This window comes from Rhinichthys klamathensis, unplaced genomic scaffold (assembly GCF_029890125.1).
Source record: "Rhinichthys klamathensis goyatoka isolate OS25496 unplaced genomic scaffold, OSU_Roscu_1.1 h1tg000223l_1, whole genome shotgun sequence".
In the NCBI taxonomy this organism is placed as follows: domain Eukaryota; kingdom Metazoa; phylum Chordata; class Actinopteri; order Cypriniformes; family Leuciscidae; genus Rhinichthys; species Rhinichthys klamathensis.
The window spans coordinates 1,744,262-1,758,796 of record NW_026606747.1 but is presented as its reverse complement, the minus strand read 5'-3'; the positions used below and the strand labels follow the sequence as shown (position 1 = coordinate 1,758,796).

Genomic DNA, 14,535 nt, shown 5'->3' with positions numbered 1-14,535 from the left:
ATGATGACCATCCCTTTGTAGGCCAGGTCCTCAAGGTGATTGATGATGAGCTTTCACGGTCCTCTAGATTATGCTCCAGAGACTGGATGGCTTTCATGAATGCATAGTAGCTCATCGTTGTAGCACTTGTTCTAAGAACCATTAAATGATTCAATGTTTTAATCACTTTAATATAATTAATAATACGAGTTGTATGTAATGTTTGTTCCAATAAAAATGAAATGTCTTAACCCTCTGGAGTCTGAGGTGTTTTCTGGGTCCTGGAGGTGTTCTGACATGCTCTGACATTTATGCTTTTTTCTGATACTTGTGACATTTTCATGGCTAGAGTCTGATTACACTGTATTCAGCACAAACTCTGCAACAGTAATATGTCAGCAGCATGTATGTAAAAGTTTTTAGTTTTGAGATAATGACGTTTATGCGTGGTTTGTGAAAAAACAAAAAACATTGTCACTGAAATAAGGTCATGAAACCCATACTAATTATTTCTTCACAATACTTTTGAAAATTGTATCACATAGCCTAGAATATTTGCTTCAAAACTATGTGAAAATCATCCTGACTACTCATTCAGATAAGACAATATATTGTATTGTATAAATTTGTAAGACATGTTTTGTGTAAGAAAGCTTTATGCGGGGAGGCGTTAACCACCCATTAATATTTAGTGTTTCACACCTGAGAAAGACGATATCATTATGAGGAGCCTTGCACAAAGAATGAGGAGAGACTTTAAAAAGAATGGCTTTTAGATTGTTTGTATTTATTTACAACACAACATAATCCAAAGATACACAACAAATGACAAAAAAGCACATTAGTAAACACACTGATCTAAAGACAGAGACTTGGTCAGTCACACACCTTTGTGCCATTCCAAAAACATAGTAGGCTACATACCTGTCATCTCCAAGGTGTTTGATTTGTCACTTTACCATGTTCATGTACAGAGACTCATGTGAATGTTTAAGTCAGCAGGACTCATCAGTGGCATCTGGTCCCTTTAAAAATATTTTTTTAGAAAAAAAAACACACCTGTGAACATGCTGATATCAAGATAAACTATAGGGCTGCACGATTTTGGGAATACATTTTAGATTTGTCTGGTTAAAATTATGAAATTTACTAAATACATAAACACACACACACACACACACACACACACACACATATATATATATATTAGGGGTGGCACGGTTCACAAAACCCACGGTTCGGTTTGTATCACGGTTTTAGGGTCACGGTTTTCGGTTCTGTAAGGTTCTTGTTGTTATTTTTTCTTTTAATCTTTAACACTCCAGAAATGTACTTCAGCATATGATATATAGCTTAAAGGTGCTCTAAGCGATGTCACGCGTTTTTTAGGCCAAAACATTTTTTGTCACATACAGCAAACATCTCCTCACTAACCGCTGGCTGCCTGTCCCCTGAACACACTGTAAAGAAACGCGATCTCTGCAGACAGCCCATGCTTCACAAACAGCACCAAAAACAAACTGCAGCGACCCGCTCCCCGAAACATAACAAACTGTTCCAGCCAATGACCAACAAGAAAGGTTTGGGGGTGTGGTTTGGGGGGTTAGTGTGCGGATGAGGAGGAGGGAGGGTCTAGCTAGCCTCCGTTTTGTTTGACAATAGTTCGAACGTCAACAAGAAGTGACGTCACACAAGATCGCTTAGAGAACCTTTAATTATCCACAATTTAGGATACAGTATTAACAAAAATGTTATATCATGCAATCATGCACAAACTGAATTTGACTTGACTTTAAGCACATTATTGGGACCATCTCCAAGAAAAGCTAGGTGAGATTTTGAGACAGCAAGAGAGAAGACATTGATGACATGCTTTTCGTTTATTTGGCAAAAAAAGTAGAATGTGTATCACTATCTCTACAGGAACTTATGTGCATTTTTAGCACACAAAGATTAAAAATTAACTTGCATTTATTAAACTACCAACTTAAGTGTAGCTCTTACAAAAATCTTATCTTTTAAAAGAAAAAGAGAGGAACTCTTAAAATTCTGTCTTTTAAATAAGTCAAAATACATGAAACATAATTGCCTATAATTAGGCTATAGCAATAGAAAAGGCCATAATCATAAAGTGAAACATAAGTTCAACCTCAACACAAAAACAGTATCAACAATGCTTCTATTCCCTGAGAGTGAGGATACACTTTTTTCACTTGAAATTAAAGTGCAGTATTTGGAAACATATGACTGGAGTTCTTATCTAAACTTAAAGTGCCACTGTAGCTGCTATATATTTAAATATCATAACATGAAATCCAAAAATGTTCCCACACACTGGACTTATACGACGCTGGCGCATCCTCCAACTCCAGTTAGCCTTCCTTATCTCTCCCACTTGCCACTTCTCCGCGTGACGTGACCTGCAGCACTCCATACTCCACTTTTACTGGCGTGTTCGACTTGAACCGGCGCTGCACAGAGCGATCGGTAATGACATCAAAGTACCGCGAGAGTGATTGAAAAGCATACGGAGCCTTCGCGCTCGCGGTACTTGATGGCATTCACCGATCGCTCTGTGCAGCACCGGTTCAAGTCGAACAAGCCTCATATGTATGTCCACACACGTCTTATTTCGCGCGAAAAGGAAACACACGTCTGAGGTCACATACGGGCACGAGGCTACATTGCGCATGCGTTGAACCGTGAGACGCACACACGCTCCGAACCGAGACAAGCGAACCGAACGGTTCGGATGTTTTTTCATGTACCGTGCCACCCCTAATATATATATATATATATATATATATATATATATATATATATGAACACCAAGTTTGTTGTGCCTTGCATGTATATATGTGTAGGGGGGGGCTATATAAAATATTAACAATAGCCTAGATAGCAGGCAGCCTATAAATCGTTAAAAGGGAACACTTCAGTACTACACTAGAGAAAAATATATGGATTATCATATGTTACTTCAAACGTTTCCATACGTTACGACGTTATGAAATGAGATTGGAATAAAAACATGAAGTTTGGTGCGTTTATCTTTTCAAACTAACAGCGCGTGCAGAGGACATTTACTGAAGCGATCGAGTCGCTCCAAACTATGAAACATTATTCTTACCATATTATACGTGTGAGCAGATATCCACAAACACAGTATTTAACAGTAAACACAGGTCTAAACATTATAATATTCACCATGAATAAACACTCATACGAGCCTACTTTTATATTGTGCTGTGTTTAATTATCGAACGCATTAGGCTTCATGTTTTTACAATCACATTTCATAACGTACATTTTAGTCTGGCACCAGTTTAACTAGTATCTACAATGTAAAGTTCATGCAACAAAAACATGCTTCTTTTAGTGTTTTACCTCAAAAAAAATCGCTCTCAATCAAATCGTGTTCTTCTAATTCTTCTGAGGTAAATCAGGTAAACCGCACGGCACAAACAACTTGATGAAAAGCAGAGCAGGACTGAACTCGCTGATTCAGTGAGGTGATGTGGGCGGTAACAGCTATGCGTTCCTCCGCGTGGATCATTTGCATGTGAACAGTTCTTGCCCGCGTGTGGGCGTGGTCACATTAGCGCTAATCAGCTCGGGCTGGAGAAACTGTACATGACGTTGCTTTCATACAAATTACATAGAGAATATTTGTTTTTGATATGATTTACATCATTTTTTGCATCATTCAAAAATGGAGACGTCAAGCTTCGTAAAGACATGTTTCATGTCACAGTGACAAGCATTCGCTGAGTTATAGGTCATTTTCTGTCGCGTTTCAGAATGAACTTCACATTGAGAGAGACGGGAGAACGCGCATCATGTTTATTTTCTTTATTTTACGAAAAACAACATTTTGTTTTTATTATGTGTACACAAATAAAAGAAGACATTTAACAGTTTTGAATGATGTGTAACACTTATATGTAAGATCAAAATGAACAGAGTATTTTGAGTATGTTTTGCACTGATAAGAAAAAAAGCGAGCAGATCACGCCGGCGTGATTGCCGACCCCAGAGGGTAAATGTTTGACGTTGTTTTTCATGAATATATATCCTAGCAGCTCATCGTTTAACAATTTAAACACTTGTTCCAAGGACAATTAAATTAAATGCTTCAATGTTTTAATTAATATAATCTGCAATACGAGATATGGTAATATGTTCATTCCAATATAAATAAAATGTTTTAATGTTTGAAGTACTTTTTACATTAATAGCCTATTATATTAAAGGAGCATTTCACCTGTGGGAACATTCATCTTTATTGAAAGTGGGTCATACATGTAGTCGAAATGTAAAATAAATTTCGTAAAAGTAGCCACGAACATCTGATTCGACCATCAGACTTCAGAAATCCTCTTCTTCCATATCATATTGATTAGCTACATATACATCTATAACTTTACATCTGGCTCCACAGCGCCTGTTAGCTTAGCTTCCAAACAAGATGGAGGATATTGTTTTTAGTTTCAGAAAGTGAAGTCCCACCCACTGACCTGTAATAGGTCTGTAGCGTGAGTGGGTCCCACCCCCTGGGAAAATAAGGTGTTTGTAGTCTCATTGTGCGTTCTATTATAGCCAACGAACCGACTCGGACCTCGATATGACGTCACGTCCACACTTCAAGCGTTCTATTATGTTTTGCGCGTCCGAGTCGGAGAAAAAAATGGACGCCACCCGGAAAGCTGTTGTAATGGTAGCACTGGCCAAGTACCAGGCGCTCCAAAATAAGTATGTGCTTCACCTGCAATGTTCAGGTGTTCACTTTATTTAATAATGAAAATGTGTTCAGGTGTTCACTTTATTTAATGTTTTTCATGTTAATCTTCTGTTAGCAACGTTAGTAATTGCACTCACAACAACCGATTTCCATACCTACAGGGGACGCAGTAATACGAGTGATTATATTCGTCATTTAAAATACCAAAGCGGTTCAAAAGCAATGAAAACAATTCACTTACAATTCACACAGGGCGCAGCCATCTTGAATTCCGAAACGGAATTCTTGCTCGGTGTCCTCACGGTTGTCCGACGTCCGAGAGGAGAAATCCGAGGAAAGGGGGCGTGTTGCTAGGCAACGTCTGTCTTCCGATTCGTATCTCCGAGACGGATAAATAATAGAACACACCATACACCCCTCTACCAAGATATGGGACTTCCTGCTTAGAATGATGCAAAATTACGATTTTTACATCATTATAAGCAGGAACTGCAACACTGAAATTCTTATTTCTCCCGTCTCAGGGAAAAATGAGGGAATAATACACGACCATTCAAAAATATGACTGGGTTTCTAACGATACAATGCTTAATGCAAATGGGTTTAGTGTCCCTTTATATTAACAATAAAATTTGTTTTGAAGCTGTTTTGAAGCTATTTGTGTCTGTTTATTGTCTTAAATATTCATAATGTCAAGGGCAGCGGACATAGTCATTCGGTATAACCGATATATTAAATATTTAAATTGAATAATATTGTTTTTAATAACTAAAGGAACCACAATAATACAAATATAAAGCAGATAAGGCTTTTTTTTCTACATTTCCCCTTTCCCTGTGCAATGTTTTACTTGAATATGTTGGAGGGTTTAGTGTTAATACATAATTAATACATTTACGAGATCAGTGAAAATGTTATTTTATATTTCTTCTGTGTTACACACCATCTCATCATCAATGTCTTATCAGGTTTGTTCATGAATAAGTATCTGCAAATTAATAATTTTAAATATATTCATGGTTACTGAATGACTTTTTTTGGTTACAAATTTTGACAGTCCTGTAAAAAATGACAAAAGCAGTGTTAATTGATTGTACAAACCACATAATCTTATTGTTAACACCTAGGTAAACAAAAAAAATGGTTTCAAAATTAGTTAGATCTCCATTATATTTTTTTACTTTTAAATACCTTATTCGTCAATGACCCAGTTACTGATTAGCGAATAGTGAATTACCTTATCCGACTGAGTGCTATTGCTTACTAATTTGTTAAGCAGTTTCTTGTTAGTTAAAGGGGTCATATAATGGTACATGCACTTTTGCAAGTTGATTGTACTGAAATGTTTGTTGGCAGTGCCTGTACACAACCATCATAAAATGATAAAAATCCATCCAGTGTTTTTGTTTTAATCTCCTTATATGTTTTCCCCTGTCTCAACTCAAGCCGTTCGACCTTGTGACGTCACACGCTCGGAAGCCCCTCCCACGATTGTTGATTGACAGCAACGTTTCAACACAGACCCGCCCTCACTCATGAGGGAGCTGTCAATCATAGTCTGCGCGGACCGGCGCGGTCATTGTTGATATGCTGGAGCACTGTCTATGAGCAGAATGGCGTCTAAGCGATTGTGGTGTTCTGTTCTTGGGTGTAATATCGAAAACAGTCATTTTAATGTTCCTAAATCCGAACCGCTGAAGACGCAGTGGCTGAGTTTTGTTTTCGAAGGGAATATTCCCCACGAGCAACGCCAATGCTTTCATGTTTGCGCAAATCATTTCTCAGCAGACTGCTTTATAAACGAGGGTCAGTATAAAGCTGGTTTTGCTAAGAAGCTGCTCCTGAAAAAAGGATCGGTACCAGATATTCGTGTTCCTGCTGAACCTCTAGAACAACTGAAGTGAGTGTAACGTTTTATTAAACTTTATATTAATATTTATATTAATCTTTGCAAATCGCTAGCTGCACGCTTCACAATGAATGCGTCTAAGGTTTACACTTAGGGTACATTACGGCATGTTTTTTATGATGTTCTCAATATAATTCATAATCCCCCGTTTATAATGAACAACGCGTTATGGTTATTGTGTTACAAACGGTGTACGCACAGAACAGAGAGGCGGGGTGAGCAAAGCTCATGATCATTTAAAGTCATATGCACTGAAACGGCGTGCTGAAAACAGAGCTGTTTTTGACCAGGTAAAATTAGTGTTTTCTTACAATACTAATGAGAATTTGTAATTAAAGTATATTACAAACTTTTAATTTAGACCCTAAAGAATCATACTAGCTTGTACAAAAATGGCATTATATGACCCCTTTAATAGTAGCTAATAGTAGAATGTTAATAGTGCGTTACTCATTTGTTCCTGTGTAGTTATTCATTAATGATGGACCTATTCTAAAGTGTTACCCTGTTGTACATAAACTCCCATTCCTCAACACACCACAGGTCTTACTTACACTTAACACAGAAGTCACAGTATTTCTAACATAATAATCCTAACCAACACTTAACACAGAAGTCACAGTATTTCTAACATAATAATCCTAACCATCACACAGTCCTTTCTGCATTTTTATAATTAATTCTTCACTTCAAAATACTATGCACCACTATCATTCTATGCAGGTATTGTGGCTCAGCACTGCCTCCCGATCTTACCTCTTCTGGACCTGTGATGACTGTTGTGTTTGTGGCAGATGACGGTGTTGCTGACAGTGGTTTTTATGCATCATTTAAGGCCATATCACTTTCAGAAAGTGAGTACCACATGACTCCACAACTTTTGTCAATTTACAATTTTGTCAACATTTTGTGAACCTCTATGTTTGTAAAGTTTGTCAGTTTGTAAAGCTGCACTGCATCATGTCTTTCTGCTTTAAGGAACATGCAGTCCAACACAGTTTGCCTGTGGCACTGGGGAGTGTCTTCACCAGGATTGGCTGTGTGATGGATGGAATGACTGTGCAGATGGAGCAGATGAGCACGACTGCATTAACTCTACCTACCCTCCTTTCAGTGAGAAAATATATATATTAGGGCTGTCGATTCAATGCATTTAATAAATTAGTTGGGGTAAAAACAATAATGCCTTACAATTTTAATACATTTAATGCAACTGCCCCAGACCTAGACCTACGTAGGTCATGTGACATTTCATACAGTTGATGGTGACGAACATGATGCACCTAAATATGCCTAAAAAATGCAAGATATTGGGACAAAAAGTATCCCTGTATGAGTTGTTGTCTCATATTTATGTCGTATGATAGTTCTACCAGAAAGACTCGGGAGAATAAATACTGTAACAATAAATACATTTATTGATAGCCCAGCAAGCAATAAAGTTCTTTGGCGTAGGCCCCGTCCATAGCTCGCAATCCGAGGGTCCGGACTCTGCATTTCCTGCCTGAAGACGAAGGCAGGGGCGCAGCCGACCCCCCGTGAGGTATAGGAAGGGGCCATCCTGGTGGTGGTGGGGAGGATGGAGGGGAAGGGACCATCCTGGTGGTGGTGGGGAGGATGGAGGTGCATGAAAGCGTCAGCATCTGCGAACTCAGACATGTGTAAGTACTGGTCTTTTATACCACAAGTCTTAGACACGATTGGATAGATGAGAAGGTAATAAGTGACGTAGCAATTGAGTCTTCCTGGCAGAACTTAACGCTAGAGCTTCCATTTCTTGTTAGTTTTTGTTCCAAACAACACCGAGTGCAAATGTGATACTGATTTTATACAACAGATCAATACATAAGAAATTAATTTAGACACAATATTGTCTGTTTTGGTTACCTATAAAGCCATAGCAGAATGACTGTGCCAAGCAAAACAACAGTGTTTCTGATTGAATTCGTGTTTTGACTGAATCAGTCGGGTGAACCAATGATTCAATGGCCCATTTATAAAGAGAGCCATCAGGCTTGTTCGACTTGAAGCGGTGCTGCGCAGACCGATCAGTGTGTGACATCAAAGTACCACGTGAGTGATTAGAGAGCTGACGGCTCTGTATGCTTTTGAATCACTTTCACGGTACTTTGATGTCACACACCGATCAGTCTGCACAGCACCGCTTCAAGTCAATTACACCTATTTACTTCATTCCTGCATGAATCAGCCATTTGAATGAATCGAATGAACTAATGACTCATTTAGACATTTACCACCACCTACTGGCAGTTTTAGTTCCTTGTTTAGAGTATTATTTCATTAAAAGAAAAATGTCTTATTCCACTTTAATAAAAAAAAAAAACAGTTAAAGGTATAGTTCATCCAAAAATTAAAGTCATCATTTACTCACACTAAGAGGCGCAATACGAATGACCCTGGCCGTACCTCTCAATCTTGGCCCCGGGTTCCAGAAACCCACAAAATAGAAACAGAGTCCTATTCCATTATTCCTAGCTGCGGTATTTAGCGGCGACGGGTGGCCTGCTTTGAACACTCTAATTTTTTCAAAGTTAACGTTTCGGGCCCCGAGGACCACACACCCAGCTAAGGGCGCCGTGAGGCAGGGGTCGGGGACAGCTCAAGAGGTCCAACTATGAGCTTTTTAACTGCAGAAACTTTAGTATAGGCTATTGGAGCTTGAATTACTAGCAGCCATTTTTCAGGCTCTCCCTCTCCGGAATCGAACACTGGTTCCCTGTTACCCGTGGTCACCATGGTAGGCGCCGAATGCTCCATCGAAAGTTGATAGGGCAGACATTCGAACGAGTCGTCGCCTCTGCGGAGGGTGCGCGATCAACTCAAGGTTATCTAGAGTAATCAAAGCTGCCAGGGCAGCGCTCGTTTGCATGTATTAGCTCTGGAATTGCCACAGTTATCCAAGTAGCGGGTGGACCGATCAAAGGAACCATAACTGATTTAATGAGCCATTCGCAGGTTCACTGTACCGACCGTGTGCACTCAGACCTGCATCTTTGAGACAAGCATATGCTACAGGCAGGATCAATCAGGTAAGCCCCGGGAAGGAGAACCGTCACGTGCTGGCTTCCTGCACATGGGTCTTGGTCCGTTTGGACCCGGGGCTTGAGAACGGCGCTGTCACTCATAGGGCGCGTGCGGAACCCTTCTCTGGTCGGGCAGAAGGGGGGTGGCCGCTGGATCGAGGCCGTAACCAGGAAAGGATGCTTTCTGTGCAGGAAAGCGCGGGGCGAAGGTCGGCTCAAAAACTAAGTGGGGGGTGTCACCAAGCCCCCCGACTTTCCGAAACTCCCGACGTGCTCATAGCCACCACTGCGGATATTTGTTTCAGACAGGACATCCGAGTCTACTGAGGTCGACGCGGACTGTATTCCCCGGAGGGAGGCCATGTTGCCAACGGGGAGGTACAAGCTGCCCAGAGCGGTCTCTTGACCGGGCAGGTAGCCCTCCGAAGCTGCAATCGATCAATCGATCTGAATGCCAGTTTGCTGTCAGTTGTGGAAAACATGTGAAGAGAAACTGTTTGGAGGGGAGGTTAAAGTTTTTGACAAAGGATGAATTTAAAAAAAAATAATGATGTACATGGTTAAAGCTGCAGTCCGTAGCTTTTTTGGGTTAAAAATGATCCAAAATAATTTTTTGAGCAAATACATATCCAGCCAGTGTTCAAAACTCTCTGCTTGCCTTAGCTCGATTCAAAATGGTAAGCTTGTTATAATGTTTTTAATTCCAGTGGTACGTCACATCTGTACACATAAAGAAGAGTCTCGGCTAGTATAAGCTATATTGCATGTGAGGATGCTGGAGGTGGAGATTTATAGCCTTTTCTCACAGCACTTGATGGCGGATCCAGAAATGTTCAAACGATGATCACCAGTGACAACTAGAGATTCACCTGCTGTAAAATGCAAAAGACTTCGGAGTGGCTACAGAAAAAAAGAGACTGCAACCGGACCCATGCGAAAACAAGGATAATATCGGAAGGGCATTAAATGTAGTCACGCAATGCTGATCTTGAACATTAACAATTTGAGAACAAAGTATAATATGCGCGGTTTGACGTGATATGATAAGCGATTGTTAGATTTAATCACCGCGATTTACTGCAATGTCAGAACCAGAACAAAAGTTGATGTTACTTACTTGTTCAGATTACATTTTCCGGTGAAAATTATTATGTTGGTCATACTTCCAAAAAGTAGAATCTATGATTCTGAATGCCAGGATCCACACTGGCGCAGAGACTGACAACTGCATATTCTACTCAAACATTGGATTCATCCGCGCTGTGCCGTGTCGAGGCACAACTCACGTAAAGTTGATTATTCCGCGAATAATTGCAATAGCAGATTTCAAACAGAGATGGCGACAAAGAGGGAAAACTTCGGACTGCAGCTTTAAATAATTTATAAAAAACAGCAACATTCTGTAAAAAAAAATAAGAATTGTCAATTTTGATTTCATGGTGACTTTAATAGAGTTGCTGCACCTATTCGCATAATTTTCTTTTATTAAAAATTAGCTATATTTTAAAATGATATATTAAAATGTTCATATTTTGTTTGGATTGATCTACAGTATTTAACAATTACTTTAGAAAAAAGGTAGCTTTTCAATTCGTATATGCATAAGATATGATGTAGAATGATCAAAATTTTAAAACAGCATTAATCATGTTTATGTTAATGGTTACCAAAACAATAGTTAATTGTTAGAAAATATATTAAATAAATGTGTAACCGTGTTGTTTCCCATTTTACTGTAGTATGTGATATTATTTAAAGATGTATTTAATGTCAAACATACTGTACTTGACCATATAGCTGAAGCAAAGCCTTGAACTGAAATATCATGATAAAAAGTTACCTTTCTAGTAGTCAAAAGTCACTTTTATTGAAGAATCACATTCTTATTTTGTTTTTTTCTTCTCAGCTTCATCTTGTGAGCCCATCCGGGTTGAAATGTGCAGAGGTCTAAGCTATAATCTTACATCCTTTCCAAACATCTGGCTGACTGTTTCTGATCAGAGAGAGGCTGCTTCTATTCTGCACAAGTACAGGGTGAGACAGCAAGTTCTCAATGAGTCAAGAGAGTTATCTTGATCAACAATACAATTTACATTTTTATTTAAGAAATTTGTTCTGATATTATTGCAGGTGCTGAAGGAGCTTGCCTGTTTTGAATCTTTTCGGCGGCTAGTGTGCGGTATGTTTTTGCCCCATTGTAGCCCTCAGAGTGGAGTTCTGCAGCCATGCCAGTCCATCTGTTCCACAGCTGAGCAGCAATGCAGTCAAGCTCTTAAACTGATCAACCTGAACTGGCCCTTCAACTGCCACCTCTTGCCTGATTCACAGGATCCCATGGAGTGTTGTCTTCCATAGGACAAATAAATGTGTTGGTAGATACGCCACAACCTCAAAATCAAGCTGGAAAATGAGTACACTCAGTGATATAGAACTGAAAATCCAGGAGCAAGAATTATCCCTTCTGGGCATAAAGTGAAAGAGGACTCAACACTGTAAAAAAAAAAATGCTTTGAAGTTGTAAATAAAGCTAAATTGATTAGAAAACTTGGTAACACTTTATAACAAGGTTTCATTTGTTAACATTAATTACCTACATTAGTTAACAATGAACCATAATTATATGCTGTTTGTTAATCTCAACATTTACTAAATTTTTTATATCAAAAGTTGTATCTGTAAACATTAGTTAATGCTCCGTGAACTAAAATGATTTTTTTTTTTATCTAACATTATCAAAGATTAATAAATGCTGTAAAGATATTTTTCTTGTTGTTAATTTATAGTTAACGCGTTAACTAATGTTAAGAAATTAGACATTATTGTAAAGTGTTACCAAATATTTTTGCAAGTGTGACGGATGTTAATATTCATGAGTAGGCTAAATATTCACAATGTAAATGAATGTATTTCACTTATCCTTCCTGTCACATTTTTATTTATTTACTTTATACTAATTTGTTTAAGAAAACGCTATAATTTAGATTTGAACATCGTTAGTGTCAATTTGGGAAATAAATTTTGATTTATTTGTACTGACGTCATTATCGTTCAGCTCACGCTGCGTCCTCGGCTCGGACTAATTTGAGCACGCTGAGGAGAGGTAAGCAGTTAGAGGTGCTGTTCCAATATAGGCATAAAAGTTCTCAGAAGTTTGACTAAGTTCATAATATGCAGTAATATTATTGTTAAGACTGTTAAACATGTCCTAGGAAGTGTTTTATGAATGGATGGATAGGATTTGATAGTTTTATTACTGAGTACAGCAGTTTGAGTATGTGTGTGCGTCAACAGAGCGTGGTGATTTTAACTGATTGATTAATATAACTGGCCTTTAATCTGTGCAGGTGATAAAATCACAGAGAAAACTTTTCTCATTACTGTATCCTCTTTAATCTATCCAGGTATGGTTTATATCTTTCAATCTTCCTATGTATTCATTTTGTATTAATTTGTTTCTTTTCTAATTCATGATTGATTTAAAATTAGCTGCAAGAGATTATATTGTAGGCTATGATAAATACTTGTGACAATTCATTTTGCACTTAATGTTTGCAACATGTTTTCATGCATTGTATTTTTGATATGTTATTATTATCCTTGTGATGGTTGTTGAGACTAATTTGAGCACGCTGAGGAGAGGTGATAAAATCACAGAGAAAACTTGTCTCATTGCTGTATCCTCTTTAATCTATCCAGTACCATCTACATGGCTCCATGATAATAAACCCTCCGTCAGAAGCAGTTCCAGTGTCCCGTGTCTTCTGTCAATTAAACACAACGCAGATCGTAACAGTGGTCAGAATTGGGCCGGTTACACAAGAAAATAACATTTCAGTCTTAAACTTTAAAATATCACATTTAATTCAATGTTGTTTTTTTGTTTTGCTTTTGTAATTATTTGTCAAATCTACAAGCAATATCTGAGAAAAATTATTTCCTAGCTTTTTTTCAGGCAAATCCTACAACAACTAAATTTGACAAGAAATCTGAGGTTTTTACAGACTGCCGAAAGCTACTAGCCTGGATGCCAGCCCGAACCCCGCCCACAACATTTTTTGGTCGGGAAGTTCGGTCTGGACTCGATCCATTGAGGAGTAATTATGATCGGTTCAGAATTAGTCGGGCCAATCAAATTGCCAGAGCGGGCTTTATACGATGATGGACAGATGATCTGCATTTACGTAATCATCACGTTATCAAAGAGCGCTTGGGTTGAACTGGTTTCCCTCAGAGATGACTGCAGCTGGAGAACTGAGATGTGTAGATTCCGCTATCGCGTCTGTTATAAAAGAAATCGTCAGCGCATTCATTTTAAAAGACGAACAGAGAACTGCAATCAAGGCATTTGTCGATCGGAAAGATGTGTTTGCCGTCCTTACTACGGGATTCGGCAAAAGTTTATTTTATCAGCTGGCTCCGATGGTCGCTAAGAAGATGGGACGCAATGAAAACCCTGTGGTCGTTGTGGTTTCTCCTTTGGTCGCACTCATGGAGGACCAAGTAAAAGAAGCAACACTCATTATTTTTTACTACTTCTTCCAGCGTGCGTGTAGATGAGTTCAATTTGCGTAGCTCATAAAAATACACTTACTGCGTTGCTCTGATTGGTTGTAGGTCTATCCAATTGAGTGCAGAGGTTTTTTTTTTTCCTGGTTCGGTTAAGACACGCCTCATAATCAAAGCCCTATGGAGCAGTATCAGACTCACATTCTGACTAGAATATGAGTATGACGAAGTCAGGCTAGACAGCTACAGAAAAGAGAAGCAAATGGATCACTGCAATTCACAGAAACAACTAGATCCAGGCAGCGAAACGTGGATTTACAGTATCATGTTGTGCTGAATTTAGGGGTAAAATCATA

At 38.7% G+C, this 14,535-nt stretch overlaps 1 protein-coding gene across 1 annotated transcript in view; it reads left to right on the top strand.

Annotated features, from left to right (window-relative positions):
* Positions 1-12,349, top strand: part of mfrp (membrane frizzled-related protein) — a 118,573-nt gene extending 106,224 nt beyond the window's left edge. The window contains exons 8-11 of the mRNA XM_056264626.1: positions 7,353-7,483; positions 7,608-7,742; positions 11,580-11,707; positions 11,804-12,349. Of these exons, the coding sequence (XP_056120601.1) occupies positions 7,353-7,483; positions 7,608-7,742; positions 11,580-11,707; positions 11,804-12,028 (619 nt within the window). The 3' untranslated portion in view covers positions 12,029-12,349. The remainder of the gene's footprint in view (positions 1-7,352; positions 7,484-7,607; positions 7,743-11,579; positions 11,708-11,803) is intronic.
* Positions 12,350-14,535: the final 2,186 nt, after the last annotated feature.